General features: G+C 39.9%; 2 protein-coding genes across 3 annotated transcripts in view; one reads left to right on the top strand and one right to left on the bottom strand.

Moving 5' to 3' along the window:
- NFE2L2 (NFE2 like bZIP transcription factor 2) overlaps nucleotides 1-20,923 on the bottom strand; it is a 215,105-nt gene extending 194,182 nt beyond the window's left edge. Inside the window, exons 1-2 of one of the 2 annotated variants that reach the window (XM_058300596.2) lie at nucleotides 20,795-20,915; nucleotides 11,407-11,488 (exon numbers count right to left, since the gene is read on the bottom strand). The gene's annotated coding sequence lies outside the window, so the exon portion shown is untranslated. Of the gene's footprint in view, nucleotides 1-11,406; nucleotides 11,489-20,794 lie in introns of both variants that reach the window. The other variant, XM_058300597.2, reaches the window with a different exon arrangement.
- AGPS (alkylglycerone phosphate synthase) overlaps nucleotides 20,627-24,416 on the top strand; it is a 152,797-nt gene continuing 149,007 nt past the window's right edge. The window contains exon 1 of the mRNA XM_004476829.5: nucleotides 20,627-21,255. Within this exon, the coding sequence (XP_004476886.2) occupies nucleotides 20,750-21,255 (506 nt within the window). The 5' untranslated portion in view covers nucleotides 20,627-20,749. The remainder of the gene's footprint in view (nucleotides 21,256-24,416) is intronic.

The following is a 24,416-nucleotide window of genomic DNA, read 5'->3' as shown; positions in this document are numbered from 1 at the left end:
TGGTCAAAATGAGAGTTGAATAAACATGATTCTCTGGGTGGATTGTGAAATTTACTTATTACTTTAATGATTTACCTACATCTATTAATATTAAGTTATGGGGTCAAGATTGGAAGCAACATCAGACTTTGTTTTGCAATAATGACTTGCATCCTGAAAGTATGAAACCAAAAAATATTTTTCAAAAGCATTGGTACTAGAAATCAATACATAACTGTGGTTTTAGAAGTAAATACAGAGAAAGAGACAAATGTAACTTTTAATTTGGTATGTATAAATCAAGGCCTAGGGATGGCTAGAGACTGTCAGTTTATAAAGTTTCTCATGTTTTTTTTTTTTCAAGGTCTCCAGTTGTGGGTATGGGAGACTATTTTTTTCTTGTATTGAGATTTTAAGTTTGCTGGAGGCAGAAAAGATTTGCTGTAATTCTGTTCTCTCTTACTATGATTCTTTGCTTGGGATAGTTAAGATTAAAAACAAAACAAAAACAGCCAGGCTAGAGCAGTTTGTGCTAAGTCAGATTGAAGTCCACGAAAATGGAACTAGAAACTAAGAACTGAGCTTTGGCAGAGGCATGGGTGACCCCATTTGGGAAGAGTGGGGATAAACAGAATTTTAGCAGACAGTGCTACTGCTGTTTTGTTAATCTATGGCAGGAGTTCTTAACCAGGGGATCGTAAGCTTAAACTGAAATTCAGAAAAACATTTCTCATGTGGGGACGTGTTGGTGTGGGTGTGATAAATTTATTAAATAATACACAGTACAGTGTTGATTTTAGTAAGGGGTCTGTGGTTTTCACCTGACTGGCAGAGGGGTCCATGAAACAAAGAAGTTTAAGAACCGCTGATCTGGAAGCGGACTTTGCCCAGGGGTTAGGGCGACCGTCCAGCACATGGGAGGTCTGCGGTTCAAACCCCGGGACCTCCTTGACCCGCGTGGAGCTGCCCCATGCGCAGTGCTGATGCACGCAAGGAGTGCCATGCTGCGCAGGGGTGTTCCCTGCATAGGGGAGCCCAACGCTCAAGGAGTGCCCCTGGTAAGGAGAGCCGCCCAGTGCTAAAGAAAATACAGCCTGCCCAGGAATGGCGCCACCCACACGGAGGGCTGACACAACAAGATTATGCAACAAAAAGAAACGCAGATTCCCGTGCCGCTGACAACAGAAGCAGACAAAGAAGACGCAGCAAACAGATACAGAGAACAGACAACTGGGGTGGGGGGGGGAGGGGAGAGAAAGAAATAACATAAATAAATCTTTAAAAAAAAAAAAAAGAACCCCTGATCTATGGATATAGATTAGCTCAGCAAGTCCCTGGCTTGAGTGCTTTATGGGGTACTCTGCTTTTATACACAAAGATTTTCCAGCTTTAAGCATTTTAAAAGTTTTTTTAGGTACTGGGCACTGGGGAATGAACTTGGAACCTTGTACCTCATATGTGGGAAGCTGGTGCGCAACCACTGAGCTACTTTGGATTCCCTGAGCAGGCTTTTTTCGTTTGTTTTGCTTGTTGTTTGTTTGGTTTTTTTTTAGGAGGCACTGGGAACTGAATCTGGGACCTCCCATGTGGGAACCACTTGAACCACATCTGCTCCCATTTTAAAAGTTTTAAATGATTGGAAATCGTTGTTTGGTTTTCTCTTCTTGACTAGTAATGAAACTATTCCAGACAGATTGGGATCAGACTTATATTTTTCTTAAAGACAATACTCGTAATTCAATTTTCATGTATCTTATTTATAATATTTGGGAGTTATTTCCTTTCTTTTTTCTAATGTGTAGTGGCCAGGCACCAAAATGGTCCCCAGTGATCCCTGCCTCCTGGTATTTTATCCTTGTATTGTCCCCTCCCATTGAAGTCCTGAATCTTCTACTTAAAGGAGGCAGTGTTTTTGAAATCCACTTTTTAAAATGTTTACATATTAGATGACTAGAGTTTTAAGCAAAGAAATATGGCAGCTTCTTCATATTCTTTTTTTAAAAATGTAATTTTTTTTTTCCCTCATCCCCCGGCTGGCCCTCCTGGGGAGCTCTGCACGGGGCCCTAAAAATGTAATTAAACTTACTTATTTTTAATGTTATATATATATTTTTTATTCCCCCCGCCCCTCCCTGTTCTCCCTGTTGTCTGCTCTCTGTGTCCATTCGCTGTGTGTTCTTCTGTGCTGCTTGTATCCTCATTATACGGCTCTGGGAACCGATCCTGGGACCTTCCTGAGTGGGAGAGAGGTGATTACTCTCTTGCGCCACCTCAACTCCCTGTTCTGCTACATCTTCTTACTTTCTCTCCTCTGTGTCTCTTGTTGCGTCATCTTGCTGTGCCAGCTCTCAGCATCAGCCAGCACTCCTGCATGGAGCAGCCTTCCTGCACTGGGCAGCATTCCCACGTAGTGGGGCACTCCTGCGCGGGGCGGCATTCCAGAGTGGGCCGGCACTCCAGGTGGGTCAGCTTGCCCTCACCAGGAGGCCCTGCGCATTGAACCCTGGACCTCCTATATGGTAGATGGGAGCCCAATTGGTTGAGCCATAACTGTTTCCCTTCATAGTCCTTTTCTTGCCTTCTTTCATTATTTTTCTTTTTACCCAACCTCTGTTCCTTTCTTTTAGACTCATTTTTTTTCCCTTTCTCTTTTTTCAACTCAGGTTAACATACTGGAGGTTGAAAGAGGTGAGAAAAGAAATTGTTTAGGGTCAGTACACCAAAAAATGAACAAAAAAATAATTCATGAGCTAAGATACAAAGTCAAGGAGGACAGCTAGGCAGTCCCTAAAAGAAGTCAAGGCAGGGAACACACCCCAAAATAGAACCATGAGTGCAATCACTGATAGTCAGACTGTGAGACAGGAACGTGAGGATGGTTACTAGGAGGCCAGCTAATAGGGATAAAGGGGATCCTGTCAAAAATACGCTCCTTAAGAACATTGATTGACTGTATTCTTAATCCAGCTCGTTTTAAGTTTGGGTGCAAAAAATAATGATGTGTTTGGATGTATTAGATAGTAATTTTTCATTTGTATTGAAGGCATTCAAATATCAAGGACTGTCAGCACATTCATTTCTTATTTCTTTAAAAAATACCAAAGCTATTGGATGAAAAGTAATATTCTGATTTACTTAGGTGGAGGGGGGTGAAATGCACATAATTAACTGAAATTTTAATTACAGTCAGTCCTAACATTCTGTTTTTATAAGCCATGTGATTCACAACAGCTTTCACACTCATTCATTTGGACACACCTTGGTTAGAAGAGGTTGCCCATGTAGTGTTGGGTCACAAGATGAGCCCCCTGAGAGCAGATGGGAGGCTGGTGGAGGGGTAAACATCAAGAAGCCACCTACAGGGAAGCAGTGCACCAGCTGGAAAAACACAGCACCAGATGCAATAATAATCATGAACAGAGCTAGGCTCCAGAGCAGGCAGGGGTTTTATATAAGGGAGAGCAAGAGGGGAAGGTATTTGAGTGAATGAATCACTTTGTATGCTAGTTCTGGACCACACTTATAAAGCACTAGGGGTCAAAAATATCAGCTTTCGGTGGCTACCTACTCATCTACCCTTTTGTGCCTTAGCTACAAGTATATTTGTAGTCATAGGAAGCACAATCTCAAGATCCAACTAGGATTTTAAAAAAGATGACCTCGTCACTGAGGAAGTTTGTTTACTATAATCAATCTATGGATCTTCCAGCTCATAAATCTTAAAATGTCAGGAAAAAACACCCAGTTACGGGGAAGCGGACTTGGCCCAGTGGTTAGGGCGTCTGTTTACCACATGGGAGGTCCGCAGTTCAAACCCCAGGCCTCCTTGATCCGTGTGGAGCTGGCCCATGAGCAGTGCTGATGCGCACAAGGAGTGCCCTGCCACGCAGGGGTGTCCCCCGCATAGGGGAGCCCCACGCACAAGGAGTGTGCCCCATAAGGAGAGCCCCCCAGTGCAAAAGAAAAGTGCAGTCTGCCCAGGAATGGTGCCGCACACACGGAGAGCTGACACAACAAGATGACACAACAAAAAAAGAGACACAGATTCCTATGCCGCTGACAACAACAGAAGCAAACAAAGAAGACTCAGCAAATAGACACAGAGAACAGACAACTGGGGTGGGGGGGTGGGGGGAAGCGGAGAGAAATAAATAAATAAAATGTTTAAAAACAAAAACAAAAACAAAAAAACCCAGTCACCTTCAAACCCAGAATTCAGGATGTGAATTCATAAGATTGGTATAAAATCGTATGAATTTAGTTTTTCCTCCAGAAGAAATCATAAAATATAAGTTGATCATAGTTATGCAACTTTCCTAAAATATACCATATTTTAGCTAAATCACACTTTTCTTAGAAACAATCAGAATAACAGGTAAGCTCATGCTTCCAAGATTCAAAATAGATTAAAATTACCTTATATTATGGAAGAATATGATGTTTTGGATTTGCATTCAAATAATTCAATGGGGGCGGAGAGCAGGAAAGGCAGGAAGTGGATTGGATTACCTTATATTATGGAAGAATATGATGTTTTGGATTTGCATTCAAATAATTCAATGGGGGCGGAGAGCAGGAGAGGCAGGAAGTGGATTGGACAATAGGACAAACAAGAATGGCCATGCTAAAGCTTGGTTATGGGTACATGGAAGTTCGTTGTACTATACTTTCTACTTTTGTAGTGTTTAAATTTTCCATAATACAATACATGGGTCCCTGGTTCAGTTCCCAGTGCTTCCTGGAGAAGATGAGCAAGACAGTGAGCTGGTGTGATGGGCAGGCGTGGTAAGCTGATGCAACAAGATGACACAACAAAGGGGAAAGACAATAAGAGACAAAACAAAAGCAGGCAGCGGAGGTGGTTCAAGCAATTGAACGCCTCTCTCCCACATGGGAGGTCCCAAGTTGGTTCCCCGTGCCTCCTAAAGAGAAGACAAGCAGACACAGAGAGCATACAGCAAATGGACACAGAGAGCAGACAGCAAGTACAAACAATGAGGGGAGGGGAATTAATAAATTTTTAAAATCTTAAAAATAACCAATTTATCAATATGCCTTATATGCTTTTGCATATGATTTAAAATTTGTGAGACATTCTGAGAGTGATCAGGATTATATACACAATATTGAATATTATTTAATGAGAAGGTCTTGTTCCAAACTTGTTGATGGGTCATATTCTGCCATGCCAGCAAGGTGTCCCATGCTGTCTAATTTGCAGGAGTTATGGTCTAAGGCAGATTGTGCTGGTCTAACAGTATATAAGTAACATTTTCATTAGTAGATAACAAGCACCAGGTAGGGAAGTCTTATGAGGAGGCTTCTAATACCATACATTTACTCCTTCTAAATTCTCTGAGTTTTCTAGGGTGATATTAAAAACTAGTTTAGGTATAAGGAGGGTTCACACATAGACACACATAAGGACCCAGCTATTTGCTGTCCTGATTGGTTGCCTTTTTACTTTGACCTGTCAGTTTTTAAGGGACTAATGGGGAGGCTTTTCTGTTTGGAATTATTTAGGACTTTGTTTGAGCTCAGGACTTTTAAATTGGTCTTTGTGACCAGGGTTCTTGGCTTTATTTTGATGAGCCACCTTCCCTGTTTCCTATACAAACCTGTTTCAACTTTCCCCTCAGAGAGTTTACACCCTTATTCTTTAGAGGAGGGGGCTGAAGGGCAATAGTTATTCTGTAGCTGCTTCCTGCTGATTAGGGGCAGAAGTCTAGTCCCTTCAGGTGTCTATTTAATAATGGCTTTCTGGAATTAGCTATTTTTATTATACTGAAATTGAAGGAAGGTGGGTCTGGCACCGTTGTTAGAACTGGATGAAATCCCCACATGTCTAATACTTGTTCTGGATGGTACTGATTTTAGAAGAAATAAACTTAGAAAATGGTTTAAGTTTACAAAGACTTTTAACATGTTCAGTAGCCTTCTGCACATAATCTAGAAAAAAGGAGATATTATTATATTCATCAGGTATATAGGTATGCACTTAACACTAATTAAGGCCCTAATTAATACATGAGTTCTTCTTTGAGCTGCAGTTGATAGGTCTAAGCTTCAAGTTTGCAATACCGTACATGTTTCTCCATGGGAGCAGGCCATAATGTCAATTATGCTTGTTTAAGTTCTACTCACATTACTCTAGCAATTATTGCTCCACTTGGTATGTAGCCAGCATGCTGCAGCACTGTTGGCCCTTGGAGGGAAGTTTCAGTGTTCCACGGGCTTGGTGCATAGCACCCTTTGGCACTATGAAACAGAGCCAGCCTAGAGTCAAAATCTGGCCATATCAAGCCACTGTTGGTTGCCTCAGGAGTCCAAAACAGCAACGTAGTTTCTGTCCACTTCAGGAGCCATGTCCAGAGATATAGTAGATTCTTTCATTGTTTCAGAGGTCATAGTGACTGACCTGGCCAATAACTCAAATGAAGAGGCACTATGCAGGGTACTGAGATCTGGTTTGAATGCACAAGAGATTTTGACAATACTGATGTTTATCTCTTAATTTTTAAATATACTTTCTAAATACTTCCAATGCAGTTTATAACATATTAAATGAATTTAACTATTTTTAGTACTTTACTTTTTACTTTTACACCTTTACCATGATTACATTTAATTAACATGTATTTTATTTTAATAGTATAGGGAAAAAACTACTTTCTTCAATATTTTATAAAAACCTAAGATTCCCAATGGAATTAATATTATTTTCCTCTTATTACCACATTAATAGGCAGATTGAGGTATCTTCTGATAAGTTTTTTTGTAATGAAATTACTTTTTGTTATTAATTCAGGTTTCTATTTAAATATTTCAGTTTAGAAAATGCTTTTGCAAACTTCCTCTAACCGTAAGTTACTTTACCCTTCAAATAAGCTTAGTAAATTATAATTAGCAACAAGTGATATTTCTTTTATCCATTTAAATCTTGTCTTACAGTCTTTAATCTGTTCTTTGAAAACTAGTCATTTCACTTTAGGATAATTTTCTCCTTTCACTTAATTTTATTAAACACAAACTTACAACATTCATAATCTTAAAGATTTAATACATATGATGTTAATTTATTTTATTAGTATTTTATAAACCTAGGGAGATTACACTTAAACCAAATAAAATTATTATAGTTTATGCAAGAAATATTTTTCTTTTCCTCCCTCCACAGGAGGTTAAAACTTCTTTAAAAAAAAAAATTCTAAAATTGTGAATAACCTTCATAGTATACTGACTGCCAGGTTCTGGAATATATTATAGTTGTTTAATTTGTTTTAATCATAATTTAGAAGATTTTTTTTTCATAGCTTTTAAGGCCTTTTTCTTTACTGAAATTTCATAATTGGATTTATTACCCTCATTTTAAGGCTGTTAAAGGTTTAAATTAGGGAATTACAGGACAAACTATGATTTTCAATACCCTGGTCTAGCAGATAAAGAATTTTAAGCTAAACTTACATTTTAAAATTTTGTTACATATAGCCCTATTCCCATTCTTTCTCTTTCTCCTTATCTGAGAAGTCCATAGGATCCCATGCCTTACGGCTCACCCAGGGGTGGTTAATATCATCTGGACCTGGACTAGAGGCAGCCTGTGGCCTCCAGCCAGAGCTTATCTACAAACCAGGTTTCTAACTGATCATTAATTCGGCACAGGCAATCAGTTAAAGAATCTTTCATGTTTGCCTGTGCCAGGCACATGTCCATTTTAAAATTTAATTCTTCTTCTAAATGGCACAGAGAACTTTGTCACTTGTTCTGCCTCAGTAGCCACCTGCAAGACTCCTATCAGGGGCCATGCTATAGCTGCTGCTATCAGACAGTCTCTTTTTCTTATTTAAGTGCAGCTGCTTTGCTACTTGCTGTAGCACAGCCAGTATACCTGCTGGAGTTTTTAGGGCATTCCCATATTCTCTTGGCAGTTCAGCTACTCCTCCCCACATGGATGTAATAGGCCAACTCAGGTTTTCCCCCATGGATTCTCTTTAGCCTATGCTCATGCCTGCTACTACTGGCAGTCCCTTGGTCTCCAGCTGGCAGCTTGCCAATTGTTGCAACCTAGCTCCAGAAGGATACATGTTGGGGATGGCTGCAAGACCAAAGGATGCGCTTGGCACAGTGTCAGGCATAGGCTTTATCTACTGGGACCTACAGACATAAGAGATTCTCTCTGGTGGCAGTGGTCTAGAGAATGAAGATAGTACTCTGTAAAGAGGCAGTGGCTGATTTTCCCTTAGGGAGGGGAAGCCAGGGCCAGGGACCTATTGGACCCTACACCATCAAATCCAATGTGGCTGAAGTCCTTATAATCAAGGAAATTGGACATGAGATAGAAACCACAGGGAGGAGATGGAAGCTGGAAGTCAATGGAATCCAGAAGAGAAAGGAGAAGACACTGCCATGTGCACTACCATGTGACAGAAAAGCCAAGAACCAAGGATCACCAGCAGCCAGGCTCAGAATGCCGTGGTCTTTGGGGAGAAAGCAATGCCCTGCAGATGCCTAGATTTTGGATTTCTCCTAGCCTTAAAGCCGAGAGCTAATCCATTCCTATCATTTAGGCCAATCCATTATATGGCATCTGTTTTGGCAGCCTGGAAACTAAAACAATTGGTAAAGGATAAGGATGGGATGACCATTAGAAGTGTGTGTACCCACAATATGCTCACAGTAGCTCTTTCACAGCATAACCAAAGCCAGAGGGGAACAAAGTTGGCTTCTCCTTTCAGAAAAGAAAATAATGGGAAATGGTTGAGTAGAGAGAGGGCTAAGGGTCATTTGGAAGGGTTAAGCAGACAAATTACTTCCTCTGCAAGTTCTCCTGAATATGGAGTAGGGATTCCTAAAAGCGTTTATCACTCTGAAGCAGTCAAAGGCCATTAACCAGACTGAGTATAGACCCCTGGACACTAATGACTTGTTTTTGGAGGTACCAGGAATTGAACCTGGGACCTCTTACATGAGAAGCAGACACTCAACTACTGAGCTACTTCTGCACCAGCTCTCTCTGGGGCTCTGGAGGATTCTTAGGACTAGCAAAGATTTACCTCATCTCAGAAGAATACTTTGATCATGAGAAAGAACAATTTCCATCATTACCTGAATAAGGACAGAAGGACCTGCCTTTGAGAAGATCACCTACCCTGGTGTGCTTAATTACTGCTGGCCACAGTATATATAGGTTGAGAACTAAGAAACACAGAGGGACAAAAAGGCCAAATGGCAGGATTTATGAATAAACAATTTCCAAGCTATGATATCAATAGTTGGGTGTATAATTTTTTTTTTAACATAAAAATCATCTTGGGAACAACTTTTTAACTATCACTTCTGATCTAAAAGAAATGGGAAAAATAACTTTGTGGGCTTAAAATGAGAATGAGCTTTATTTTGCAAAGTAACGAAAATCACGTTAGTTTATAGGAATTATGCCTTTGTTCATGTATGGATTCAGTTTGGGAATTTGATTTTAAAGTGCAGACATCACTTTCAATATGTGATTATATGAAATTTTTAAAAAACATATGTACTTTGTTTAGCATGTATGAAAATATAAAATTAGGCCTAAATATTTTTTTGTGAACTTTGTTTCATTAATTATTCTTTGTGGCAACAGTATTAAGTGTCCTTTTGGCATCCAGTTGTCTAGAGCTTTACCAATGAATGTTTTACAGATATCTATAGAAATACTTTAGATCAGTGGTTCTCCAGATGTGGTCTGGGAATCCCTGTGGATCTCTGAGACCCTTTCAGGGTGTCAGCATGGTTAAAACTATTTCATTCTCATTCTCTCATGAGTGTAAAGAGAAGTTTTCCAGAGGTTATTCAGCATGTCAGGTCTCTGCTAGATTGAACTCAGAAGCAGATATGAGACTACAGCTGTCTTCCATTAAGCCAGACTTTAAAGAGATTTATAAAATTGTAAAGAAATATCATTCTTCTCATTTTTTTTCCTGGAAAAAATATGTTATTTTAAGTAAAAATATGTTATTTATATTAATGTGCACTGTTCTATCATTATGATTTAAAATAAACTGATAAATAAATTTTAAATATTTCCCAATATTATTTGTTAATATGATACCTAGAAGATAGAGACATAAAACATGAACACTTTTTGGGGTCTCAATTTCTAAGGAGTCCTAGAGATCAAAAAGTTTAAGAACCACTGAATTAGAGTGCTAATTTGAAAAATGCCAAATCTTGATTTTATATGTTCCAAAGCAAATTTTTTTAAGTGGCTTTTGACTTTGACTTCCAAAAGTCTTGCCCATCTATCATTTTACGATAAATCTGAGAGACTGGAAGGCCAGAAATTATTCTTGTGTAAAATATGAAGAAACCAAGAAACAATTTTACATTGCATAGTAAGTTAGTAGCAGAGAAATAAAAGAACATAAAATACCTTCAACTATACCCCAATGGTTTGAGGCAATTTCCCCATACCGGATATATTTTAGTGTGGTTGTGACATACTGAAACAGAACAGTTTCGTAACAGAACATGGAGCCATTAGCAACCACTTCCATGTTAAGCATCCTCACCTGCTGAGCTACTGTCATTTACTGGAATAGACAGCTAACTACAGTTCAATGCTTTCCTGTCATTTAAAATATTGTTATTAACTTTCTTTGTGGGTAGTTCTTTAGGTCTTCATCATTTGCTGGTACAATCTCTTTTTACAATGGTCAACAGTTTCACAGGTTTACCTGACAGGCTGACTTCTACTTGAGAATGAATTCCAAATTAGTGCTATTTCCAGGCTTGTCATGCTAATACCATGCTCAAGAATTTATAACCATTCCTACCAGATCAAGATTTTACTCTTCTGCTAATTTTCAGTTCTTCCATGATTTGGTCTCATTTCTCTTCTCATGGACTATCTTTCCCAGGAAGGCTGACTTCCTTATACCATCCACATTTCTGCATCTTTACACCACCCTCATTTCTGCTTCCTTAAGCCATCCTAATTTCTGCACTTAGAATTTCCTAAATATTTGCTCACTAATCCTTTAATACCCCGGGAAGTTTATTTTACAGATAAGGAACCAAGCCCAGAGATATGAACATTACAAGCTTGAGTCAATGTATTTGATCAATGGTAGAGTCAACATTTGAACCCAGGTCTGCCTGGCACTAAGGCCTATGTTCTTAGCCATTATACCAAATATGTTAGTAATTCAATTACATTAAAATGGGTTCAATGATCCACTGATCATTGAAAAACTCGGTGCCAATAAATTTGAAAATAAAAGAAGTGAACAATTTGCTAGAAAAACATTGCTTGTCAAAAACTAAAACTAGGGAGCAGAGGTAGCTCAAGTGGTTGAGTGCCTGCTTCCCATGTACAAGGCCCCAGGTTCAATCCCTGGTACCCCCTAAAAACAAACTAACAAATAAACAAACAAACAAAAAACCAACTTGCACTGGAGACCAGATGTAGCTCAGTGGTTGAGTGCCTGCTTCCCATGTATGAGGTCCTGGGTTCAATCTCTGGTACCTTCTAAAAAAAAAGCACAGAAAACACAAAAACTGAAACAAAAAGAAATAGAATATCTGAATAGCATCAAGCTATTTAATGTACAAATAAAAACCTTCTTACAAAGAAAACTCCAGGTTCAGATAGTTTCTTTGGTGAATTCTACCAAACATTAAAAGAAGAAACTCTTACATAAACTCTTTCTGAAACTAGAAAACAAAAGAGCACTCAGTAAATTATAAAGTCAGCAAAACCTCAATACCAAAACCTGACAAGAATATTACAGAAAGGAAAATTACAGACCAGTCTTTCTTACAAACATAGACACAAAAACCTTAAACAAAATTTTAATACATTTTATTCAGTAACATATAAAAAAGCTAATAGGTCATGACCAGGCTGCCAGCATTGTAAGGTTGGTTTAATATTAGAAAACCAGTCCATGTAATTTACCATACTAATAGAATAAAAGAGGAAAAAATGTCTATTTTCAACAGTTTCAGAAAAACCATTTGATAAAATTTAATATCCATTCATGATAAAACTCTCAGTAAACTAGGATTAGGAGGGCACTTCCTCGATCTGATAAAAAGCTGCCTCTTCTGGGCCATGCGCAGTGCTGATGCGCGCAAGGAGTGCCGCGTCACGCAGGGTGTCCCCCGCGTAGGGGAGCCCCACGCGCAAGGAGTGCACCCATAAGGAGAGCCGCCCAGCGCGAAGGAGGGAGCAGCCTGCCCAGGAATGGCGCCACCCACACTTCCCGTGCCGCTGACGACAACAGAAGCGGACAAAGAAACAAGAAAAACAAGACGCAGCAAAAAGACACAGAAAACAGACCTTCGGGGGAGGGGAGGGGAATTAAATAAATAAAAATAAATCTTTAAAAAAAAAAAAAAGCTGCCTCTTCTTCAAAAAACAACCAGTAACAAGAATAAAAAATCCACTTCAAAGAATGGTAAAATGAACCAAGACAAGGATACTACTATCACAACTTCCATTCAACAATGTACTATAGGTGCTGGCCAGCAATGTAACGCAAGTAAAAGACGGTACATATAAGAAGTAGAAAAGAAGAAATCAAATGTCATTTTGCACAAATGATAGAACTGTATATACAGAAGACTTAAGAGAATATACAACAGTTCAGACAGCGTGTTATTGGCATAAGGTAGATAAATAGATCAATGAATAGACTAGAGTCAAGAAATAGACAGGGAAGCGGACTTGGCCCAGTGGTTAGGGCGTCCATCTACCACATGGGAGGTCCGCGGTTCAAACCCTGGGCCTCCTTGACCCGTGTGGAACTGGCCGATATGCAGTGCTGGTGCGCGCAAGGAGTGCCGTGCCATGCCACAACAGGGCTGTCCCCCGCGCAGGGGAGCCCTGCGCGCAAGGAGTGCGCCCCGTAAGGAGAGCCGCCCAGCGCAAAAGTAAGTGCAGCCTGCCCAAGTATGTCACCACACACACGGAGAGCTGACACAAGATTATGCAACAAAAAGAAACACAGATTCCTGTGCCACTGACAACAGAAGCGGACAAAGAAGAACACACAGCAAATAGACACACAGAACAGACAACTGGGGCAGGAGAAGGGAAGAGAAATAAATAAATAAATAAATCTTTGGGGAAAAAAAGAGACAAACGCTTATATGGATACTTGATTTATGACAAAGGTGGTGATGCAGAGCAGGAACTTTTCAACAAACAGTGCTGATACAACTGGTTGCCAACATGGAAAAAAACGACAACCAAAACCTGATCCCTACTTCACACCACACACAAAAGATCAGTTACAGGTGACCTATAGATATAAATGTGAAAGACAAAACAATAAAGCTTCTAGAAGGTAACACAGGAGAATTTTCTTTGTTACCTCAAAGTAGGTAAATATGTCTCAAAAAGCACACAAAAAGAATTAAAGGAAAAGATTGATAAATTTCACCATACTAAAACGTAGATCTCTTGATCATTAAACAAGAGTCTTGAGAGAAAAAAGAGGCACACTACTTAATGGGATTAGAAATTTGTAATATTTCTCTAACTGATAAAGGCTCCTATTTGGAATATATAAACAATTATTATAAACCAATAAAAAAAGATAATTCAATTAAAAAAAAAGCCTTGAAAAGGAATTTCACAAACAATGATATCTAAATCATCAAAAAACACAGAAAGGAGCTTGATCTCATTAGTAATTACAGAAATGCAAATTCATCCCACAATAGAAAAAGTGTCATCAGAGTAGCTAAAACTACCCAGCCTGATAATACATGTTAGAGCAGTGGGAACTCTCATATACTGCTAGGGGTAGTAGATTTGGTACAATTCTTTCAGAAATCAGTTTGGCATATCATAATCTACTTATGGCCTAGCAATTCCTCTCTTAGATACACAGAAATTCATAAACATGTCCACCTAGAGACATATACAAGAATGTTCATAGTAACCTTACCCATAATAGTCTCAAACTGGAAACAACTTGAATGCCAATCAATTGTAGTATTAAATAAATACAGTGTGGTATATATATCTAGTGGAACACATATAGCAAAGAAACAATTCACTACAACTACATGCAACAATATGGATAGCTCTGATAAACAACATTGAGTGAAACAAACTAGACACAGGAACAAATAAAATGCAGCAAAACAAAACAGGTAAGGGAGGCATGCTTAGTTGGTAAAGCTAGCATAAAACTCAGGACAGTGGTTACCTTTGGCAGGTGAGGAAGATAAAGTGATTGAGAAAGAACATGAAGGAGGTGTAGACAATCTTCTATTTCTTCACCTAGATAGTAGTTACATGGGTGCTTGCTTTGTGATAATTTATGGAACTGTATATTTTGCTTTGTTCACTTTTCTCTATTATATTTCACAATAAAAAAGGTATAAAAATGCAAGAAGTCTTTTATCCATGGGTCACCCAGCAGCTCTTAAGATGAGTAATGAAATTGGTGTACTAAAGAAATTGATGCATGTTTCAGGAGTTAATCTAACTTATGACTTTCTTGTGCCTCAGGCTAGAAAAGACATCACAAATGCAAATAAAGTCCAATTTGGTTAAAAATTCCATGTCATGGGTTCACTCTTTATTTCTGTACATGTGGTCTGCTCTCCACTGATACTCAGGTTTTCAAGGGCCCAGGACTCAAAAGGAACAAGTTTGTTGAGATGGCCCTTCTGAATGTGATATTCACTGAGGCTTTTGTGGGACTCCTAAGCATTTCAATGAAATAGGCTTTGTGTGAAACATCTGTTCCTCTTAGGTAACATGAAATAAATTTCAGGGCACTCTGGATGGATTTTGCTCTTGTAAGAAGAGGTGGTAGGAACCAAGGTCACTGTGAGGGTTTGATGCTGGATGAACCCCTGAAAATCATATCCTTAGAGCTAATCCATTCCTGTGGTTGTAAACCTACTGTAGGTGGGAACTTTTGATTAGGCCATTGCATTTAAGGACCTTTTAACTAGATTGCTTCAGTAAGGTATGACACAGGGTGGGTCTTCATCCTCTCATTGAGGTCCTTTATAAATGGGATGAATACAGAGAGAAACACAAAAACACAGGAGCTCCAAAAGAAACCTCCTGAAGCTGAGAAAGTCCCAGAAGCCAGAGCTGAAATCGATGGGACACAGAAGCAGAGAGAATCCCATAGAAGCTGAGAGAGAAAGCCACAGAAAACAGGAAGCTGAAAGTTATGAGTCTGGCAGGAAAGGGAGATGCCGCCTGTGCCTTCCAACTTGACAGAGGAGGCCACGATCGCAGGCAGTCAGTCTCTGGGGAGAAAGTGTTGCCTGATGGCTTGATTTGGACACTTTCACAGCCTCAGAAGTGTAAGCTTGCAACCTAATAAATCCCCACTGTAAAAGCCAACCCATTTCTGGTATATTGCTTTCAGCTGCTTTTAGCAAACTGTAACAGTCACTTATATCATATTAATTCCACCCAAAAGGTATCACATAATTTTTTTTCCCCACAGATATCCTAATAACTAGCCTGATTATACTATGTTGATGAGGCATTGGCTTATATACCTTTGCATCTCATAACATCAAGTAGAGAATTAGGTACATAACAGGCTCTCAACCAATGCTTTACTGCCTACATTGTATTTCATTACTGCGTACACAAATATGTATGTTTATATATGTATGCATATGTATTCAGTAGTTTTTCAGTTTTTTTTTTTTTCTATATACTTTTGGTTTACATGAAGCTTTTCATCACCCAGGAGAAAAGTTTTTTTGTTATTGTTGATATGTACAAAATTGATAAATTTTGCTTTCTGATAGTTGGCAAGAAGCATGTCTATACCCCAATCCAGAAAAGACTGAAGATCAGTTAACTATATTTACATTTAGTACATTTAAGGCATGTAATATTAGCTTATTGAGCTCTCTGGGAAGTTAGGCAACATTAATAGTCTTATCTCATTTAAAAAATCTAAAGAAGTTGTTGCTTATATAATATTTTGGGAAGAAATTTATGAATTTTTTATGATCGTAAGCAATGGGCTAGTTGGTATTGTACACCTTTCTAGCAATATCTAGAAAGAGGTGTTATAAACTCAAAGATTAGAGTAGCTGGACTCTTAAAATTGAAGACCTTTTCTCCTTAGAGCACCAAGCAATTTATTCCTCCCCTGTCCCTTTACTTTACTCCTAGCTCATGTTAAACAGGCAATGGCTTCCCTTAGGAAACAAACTGAAGCTATACAGGAGTTGGGCCCAGGTATTTTAGAGCTGAAGTGGGTATCTAATGCTGAACTATTTCTTAAGATCTGGCATACAAATCAAATCCTCCTCATTATGCCTGGATTTCCCTTAGAACCATTAGATACTTCTTTTGTAAATTAACTCCGGGAATATATTAACTCTTCTACAGAGCCTTTGCTATTCATCAGAAAGGAGGTGACTTCATTGGGTTTGGAACCCTTATTGCTACGCTTTTCTTACTATATACAAGACTTATCCTTGAATTGCATGTTATGCAAAAAGGCACTTTACTTCTGGTGATTAGGTCTGCAAGGTGGCTCACAGAAGTCTATCTAATCCATAAAGTACCTGAAAGATTGTATTATTTCAACCACATCTAATAATTTATAATACTGGAAAGCAGACATGGCCCAGTGGATAGGGTGTCTGTCTACCATATGGGAGATCTGCGGTTCAAACCCCGGGCCTTCCTGACCCGTGTGGAGCTGGCCCATGCGCAGTGCTGATGCACACAAGGCGTGCCCTGCCACGCAGGGGTGTCCACCGCATAGGGGAGCCCCACGCGCAAGGAGTGCGACCATAAGGAGAGCCGCCCAGCGCGAAAGTGCAGCCTGCCCAGGAATGGTGCTGCACACACGGAGAGCTGACACAGCAAGATGATGTAACAACAACAAAAAAGAAACACAGATTCCCGTGCCGCTGACAACAGAAGTGGACAAAAAGAAGAACACGCAGCAAATGGACACAGAAAACAGACAACTGGGGGGGGAGGGGGAAGGGGAGAGAAATAAATAAAATAAATCTTTAAAAAAATAAAAAATTAAAAAAAATTTATAATACTGTTTTTTGGTAAAATACATTTATAGCCCTAGATCAGCATGCAAGAAATAAACCATTTTCTCTTCATACTCATCTTCTCCATACCCTGGTATGGGTTTATCAGCACTGGGGAGAAAGGGGAAAGTTGGGTTTGATATTTCCAGGCACGAATTACTTAGAACTCTCTATAACTACACTGTCCTATACAGTCACCTCTAGCTACATATGGCTATGAAAATTTAAATTAATTAAAATTAAAATTATGAAATCCAGTTAGTCAAACTAGCCATATTTCCAGTGCTTGTAGCCACATATGGCTAGTTGTGACTGGTAGTACAGATATAGAACATGCCCATCTATTGGAAAATGCTGCTCTATGAGATAACTTAGTACATTAATCATTACTCGGGCATTTTCAATTGGGGAAAAATGGAAAAATAAAAATAGTTCCAGTCCCTCTCCCCAAATTCAGATTTGAGTCACTTAGAAATTGTTTATAAGTCTCAGGTTCTTATATAGGATATCAATTCTGCCTTCATGGAGCTTAAGGTCTGTCTGGAGAAACAGGTGTATGCAAATGAAAAGCAAATTAAAAAATCAAGACCACATATTATAAATAATAAATGAGCACTACAGACAAGTTCTAAAGGAACATGATTTAAGAGACACAAAAGATAATGTACTATTGATGCATTGGATGTAAGAGGCAAATGAGAAAGAGGTTGAAAAGATCCCTGAGATTGATGGAACAGAAAATTGTTGGATCCAGCCACCTCCATCCATTCTGGTGACTGGATACTCATCATAGCAGACATAAGTGTGTTGTTTTTTTTCCAGATTGTGCAGTACAAAAAAGACCACTAGGATTATGTACTTGACATCCGAAGGCTTTTCAAAAACAGTACTAGTAAGTGCTTTTGAAATTTTTTAATTAGGAGACAACTCCTCTGACAAGGAAGTCAAGTAAAGGGGAGGTAGTCAGGATCTCTCCCCTCTGTTATCAAATGTGCATCACCATATATCCACTTTTCTGATCACCAGCTGGTTTCCTAAAATGCCAACTAGGAACAGACTTCTGCTCGGAGGGCTCTAGACCAACTAAAGATTCTCTTTTTCAGTTACAAATACCTAGGAAAGTGCTCTTTGTGTCTCATGTTCTTGTATTCCAGGAATGAGGTCCTGATAGCTGTGGTAGCAATGTCTGAAATTCTTTCCAAAACCCAATGCATAAGAACTAGAAGTACTGTTCTTGCCTAGGGTGAACATTTGTTTCAGTAAGGTCAACTTTAGATTTTGCAAAAAGAAATTGTATACAAAAACAAGCCTATATAAGTAAGTTTTAACTATAATGCTAATTTCCAAAACTCTCATAGTGGAATAAGGACAACAGCATGGAAGCATACAGTATGTGAGAGAGCACAGAACTATTTCAGAAAAGCCTCTTACTCTCCTTGAGTCTTCATTTATAAAATATAAGAAAACCTATATCATTGTGTTGTTGTAAAGGTTGAGTAAGGAGATATACATAAAAATGTTTCAATTATGGCTATTTTTTCATTTAATATAAAATTCTAAGTATTTCCTAAGTTTCCACAGTTGTACTAAATTATTTTAATTTTATTTTTATAATTTTTTTTTTATTTTTAAAGAAACTTTAGATTACATATATGTTAGATAAAAAATATAGGGGGGAAAGCGAATTTGACCCAATGGATAGGGCGTCCACCTACCACATGGGAGGTCTAAGGTTCAAACGCAGGTCCTCCTGAACCGCGTGATGAGCTGGCCCACACGCAGTGCAGATGTGTACAAGGAGTGCTGTGCCACACAGGGGTGTCCCCCGCATTGGGGAGTCCCACGCGCAAGAAGCACGCCCCATAAGAAGAGCTGTCCAGCATGAAAAAAGTGCAGCCTGCCCAGGAAGGGCACTGCACACACGGAACAGCTGACGCAGCAAGATGATGCAACAAAAAGAGACACAGATTCCAGGTGCCACTGACAAGAATACAGGCAGAAATAGAAGAACACGCAGCAAATGGACACAGAGAGCAGACAACTGGGGGGGGGGGGCGGGGAAGGGGAAAGACATTTTTTAAAACGTCCTTAAAAATATATATATATATAGGGGATCCCCATATGCTCCCTCCTCTCCCCCTCCCCCATTCTCCCACATTAACAACATATTTTATTAGTGCGGTACATTTGTTACGATTGATGAACAGATATTGAAGCATAGCTACTAATTGTGGACTATAGTTTACATTATAGTTTACACTCTGTCCTACACAATTTTGTGGGTTATGACAAAATATATAATAGCCTGAATCTGTCATTGCAATGTCATGCAGTACCTTGTCCTGAAAATATCTATTCTTTCCACTCCTTCTCCTCAGAACCTCTGGTGGTCACTGCCTTTATATTGATGATAAAAGTTCTTCCATTACTAGAATAATATTAAGTCTCTAACAGAATAATAATCAGTCTACTTTAGTCCACTGTTCATTCCCAAATCTTGAGGATTTTGGGATAGTGATGAGAGGAGGCTATTTCTAATTGAGAGGGGGCTGCTGCAAAAATACTTTACCATCGATAACGATAATTTATTTAACCATATTTCTATTCCTAGACATTTGGGCTGTTTTAATGTGACTTGACACCTCTTTGAATATATGGATTTCAAAGGACATAAAGATCTGTAAAGAACCAGATAATATATATTTTAAATTTTGCACAATCACAAAAGGTCCCTGTTGCATATTCTTTTTCTTTTTTCTCTTTGTTTTATAACCCTTTACAAATATAAAAACCATTCTTAGTTTGAAGCCTGTATTAAAATAGTCTGCAGGGTGGAGTTGGCCCTCCAACAGTAATTTTCCTAGCCCTTAATTGATGATTTTTAGCCAGTTTGGGACTCTCTGGAAGTTCACTGCAAACCCGTCAACTCATTCTTAGAAGATGGCAGGACCCTAGAGGACAGAGAGTCAACCTCTAGTCCTAGGGATGTGGTGCTCTTCAGATCAGCTGATATTTTTCTTTTAACTAGGAAGGCAAAGCATGAAGGTTGGTGACATCCATGATGGTGAATGGCAACGACCAGTGTAGGTAGGAGTTTTTGTTCAAGCTAATTCTTAAGCATGGCACTGTCTGAAAATGGCTGTGGAGCACTATTCCATCAGATCCCCCTAATTTCATGAGTGCTATCATCCGGAAATGAAGTTAATTTGTAAAGGAGCAAAAATTATTAAGAATGGCTTTTGAGGTAATTATCTGCGCCAAAAAAACTTTCCCTCCATTAGGGTAAGGAAAGGCACACCGTTCAATAATGGAAAGAGAACCTAAATTAGACCTCAGCTTTAGCCTTACAACCTGCATGCCCCCGGACAAGTTAGATGATGTCTATGCGATTTTTTAATTTCACTTGTAAAACGGAGATTACTTACTTGACATTTAGTATTAAGCACAGTACCAGGCAAGTAGTAGTAGTAGGCCATGAGAAAATGAAAGCAAGTTGTTCTAATGGTTACAGATAACGAGTTTTGAGTAACTTCAGTGACTCTGCGGGGAGGGGGTGCAGAAGCGGAGCGCTGGGCTCTCAATCCCGGAAAGTGTGTAGCAGGTAACCAGCAGAACCGCCCACACTCCTCTCACCCCAAGGCATCTTCTCCCGTTTGCTACCTTGGCCACACCCAAGAACGGCCCAGAGAGAACTACAACACCTCGGGGAGCGCTTGTGGTTTGACTCCAAATCATGGCTAGCTTTGCCTGGACCAATCTCGGGAGGGTTCAGACTCACCTGCTTGGCAGGTGCTTGCTGTGGAGGCGAGGCGGGGTGGAGCTGGCGGGCTTGGTGGGCGGGGGCAGAGAATGTAAAGCTCCAAGCGCCTGGCACCCGCCGCCCAGTCGCCGCGGTGGTTGCCGGGATGCGCCGCAGCGAATGGTCGCGCCGGGCGCCGCTCTGAGTGACCTTTCACCCGCGCCCCGCGGTCCCCGGCGGCAGCATAAAGCGGAAACCATGGCGGAGGCGGCGGCTGCAGCTGGCGGGATGGGCGCGGGCTCTGACTCTCTAGTGGACCGGGACCAGGGCCGGTACCGCGCCGGACGGAGGCTGCGGGTTCTCTTGGGCCATTTGCTGGGCCTGCCCCAGGAGGCTCTGGGTACCAATGAGTGCAAAGCTCGGAGAGTCGCGTCGGCGGCCACGGCGGCTCCCACCGCCACTCCCGCCGCGCAAGAGTCCGGCATCATCCCCAAGAAGCGGTGAGTAGCGGGGCTGTGGAAGGAGCTGACCGCGAGGGACCAGGCCCGGCCTGTGTTGCGGGAGGTCACAGCAACATGGGAAAGGAGGTGACATGGGTGTGCGGGAGTGTCCTGGTTCTTCAAAGTACGGACCCACTTCATTCTAGATAGGGTCGGCGGGACCCTGTTCTCTGTCAGGAAGGGGGCGGGGTGGGATGGTGGATTGTGGTCACAATTTGAGGGCAGCAGATCTGAAGAAATCTTTTTGGGGAAGGCCCTAAGAGGATTCTCTTACTTGGGTCTTTCCTGGCAAGAATTCATTTGCTGTCTTGAATTAATACTTCGGGAGCTAAGGTCTTGGCATGGGTAGAAAGGATTCTATTACTATCCACCGAGTAAATTTACATTTGTACTAAATGATCATAAAGGTCTCCTGTAATTCACACCAGCCTGTGGGGAGAGGTGTTCGGGCCCTGGAGGAAGGTGTTGACTAGTTTCAGCGGGGAAGGCTTTCACTTCGAGGGAGGAAACCCATGGGTGGGTAAGAAGCAATAAATTTCAAACACTACTTAGTAATTTAGGGTATGATAGCTACTGAGTTCTGTGTACCAGAACTCTGGAAATCCCTTGTTTATGGAAGAAGAATGGTTATAAGAGATCTTGACTTCTCAGGTTTTGGAGAAACCTGAACCTCATGGAAGCTTACTTGGAGAAGCTTATTTTCTGTGATGTGGATAAACCGTGAGAGTGAAAAAAAAAATTGATAATGTCTAATGTATACTTTTAAAAGATTTTATTTCTCCCACCCCCTTGTTGTTTTGCATTTGCTGTGTCTGTTCACTGTATGCTTGTCTTCCTTTTAGGAAGCACCCCAAACTGGATCCCAGACCTCTCATGTGGGAGGAGGCACCTAATAGCTTGAACCACCTCTGCTCCCTGCTTTTTTTGGTCTCTCATTATGTTTTTCCTTCTTGTGTCTTGTTGCGTCAGCTCGCCACACCATCTTGTCTTGTCAGCTCCCTGTCTTGTTCATCTTTTTTAGGAAGCACTGGGAACCAACCTGGAACCTCCTGTGCGGTAGGCGGGAATTCAGTCGCTTGAGCCACATTCTACTTTCCAATATGTATTTTCAATGTGCTGGAGATTGTGCCAAGTGCATTATTTCTTTTATTCCTACTGAAACCACGAGTTAGGTGTAGTTTTCTCCCATTGTACAAATGAAAAAAATAAAATAATCATAAAAGATTAGGAAGCTTGTTGCAGACTTTGCTGATAATGCTATGTGAGGTCACAATATGAAACCAAACAAAATTGATTTCTGGGCCCAAGTTCTTAAACTGTAATGCTTCTAATGAGTTAACCCATTAATCCATTAAACATTTGAGTCCTTACACTACAACATACACACTTTACTAGCACTGTAGAGATTTAAAAATGCAATATTTACTCTTAAGGAGCTAATTGCTTAGTAAGGCCAAGTTATGATACAGTGTGATAAGAAATTTAGTTAATAACTATAGTACATGGTCCTTTAACCCAGTTTTGAGTATTTGTTTGTTAGGGTGAAGACTTTCCAGAGCAAGCATTATCTGAGTAAACCTTGAAGTTTATGTTGGAAGTGACCTGCCAAAAGGAAAAAAGTGTTCTTGGCAGAAAAAGCTTTCTTCACCTGATGTTATAATAGCTGTAATTGGGTATAAAAATTTTTTTTTCTAAACGGTTTGTGAACTTTTATGTCTGTTCATTTGTATGTGTTTGTATGTGATTGTACATTTATTTGCAGGTTCACACACTTATCCCTAAGTTAAGACAGCTTTTCCTTATGGTTGGATTTAGGGAACTTGTTCTACAGCATTCAGAGAAAAAAATAGCAACATTTGTAAGCGTTGTAATGAACGAGGCTGCCCATGGCTGAAGGTGACTGGTCTGGAGGTTGCTGTGTGGCTGCTCCAAGGCTGGAGGGCATCAGAGTACACCTAAAACCCACTTGTGGAATAGGCTACAGGGGTAGGAAGCCCTGGTCTTTGGTTCTTGTTAGGTGGCTAGTGGTAAAATCTGGTCCTGTATAAGTGCTTTGAAGTTTGAATCAAAGTAGAAGGAACACAAAAGCTTGTTTTGAATGGAACATCAGAAGCTTCCTCTGAGTGTGAGCTACTTAGTGTTATTAGTGGGGAACCCATGTGTGCCTTCCACTTACTATGCTTAGCAATGCCCAGGCCTCAGGTTGCCAGCATACGAGCTGAGCCCCAAGGGAAAGCAAATGATTGTGCAAGAAGGAGCCAGCGTGTATATCCACTAAGGTGTGAGTGTGATGCATGTCAGTTATTTTGGAATCATTTGGTGATTTGTGTTATTAGTATCATTCTTTTCCTTTCGTTACCCTGGATGATGGCACCTAGCAATAGAATATCACTTAGTAAAAGTATCTAGGAATAAATTTCCATTTTTTGGCTGTAGAGAAATGGAATGTTGTTGTAGTCAGATGAGATACTTTATGGAACACTTTAAAAATTAAAGTGCTAAGCAAGATGACTCCTTTTGGCTTTTTATTTATTATTGAGAAGATAACTTCTTCTAGTCAACAGATTGATATTTTAATTTCAAACTCAAAACTAATCAAAGGATCCTGAGTATAGTCTATTCATTCTGCATAAAGCAGTAATCACCCTCCCTGCACTAGTACTTTATTTGTTAAGCTTTAAGGATACTATTTAATCACATCCCTGTCCCAACATCTGAGTTTAGAATCAGTTAAGAAGTAGGACAGGATACCCATGGACAGAGATTAAAAAGTCAGCTTTATTTGATAAGGCTTTGGAGAACAGGATTAGATCTTGACTACCTAATATTTACCCTGAATTAGACTCAGTCACAGTCAGTGCTGGACCACAGAAAGCCTCCTCTTTAGGGGAAGAGCCAGCACCAGTAAACCTAATCCATGGCATAGAGAGATTAGAGAATATTGATATCAAGTTAACTTCAATAGCATATGCAAACAGTGCTGCTATATCCCTCTACATCCTCATTATGTTGGTTTAGTCACATATTACATATTTATACATTGTGTGCCTCCAAACATAGATTTATAATTACTTTTATGCATTTGCCTTTTAAATCATGTAGGAAATAAAAAGGGAAGTTTCAAACTAACAATACTGCTAGTATTTACATTTATCCAGATT

The sequence above is a fragment of the Dasypus novemcinctus genome, chromosome 7, assembly GCF_030445035.2.
Source record: "Dasypus novemcinctus isolate mDasNov1 chromosome 7, mDasNov1.1.hap2, whole genome shotgun sequence".
NCBI lineage: Eukaryota > Metazoa > Chordata > Mammalia > Cingulata > Dasypodidae > Dasypus > Dasypus novemcinctus.
The sequence above is the reverse complement of the archived record's forward strand: the minus strand, read 5'-3'. Positions and strand labels throughout refer to the sequence as shown.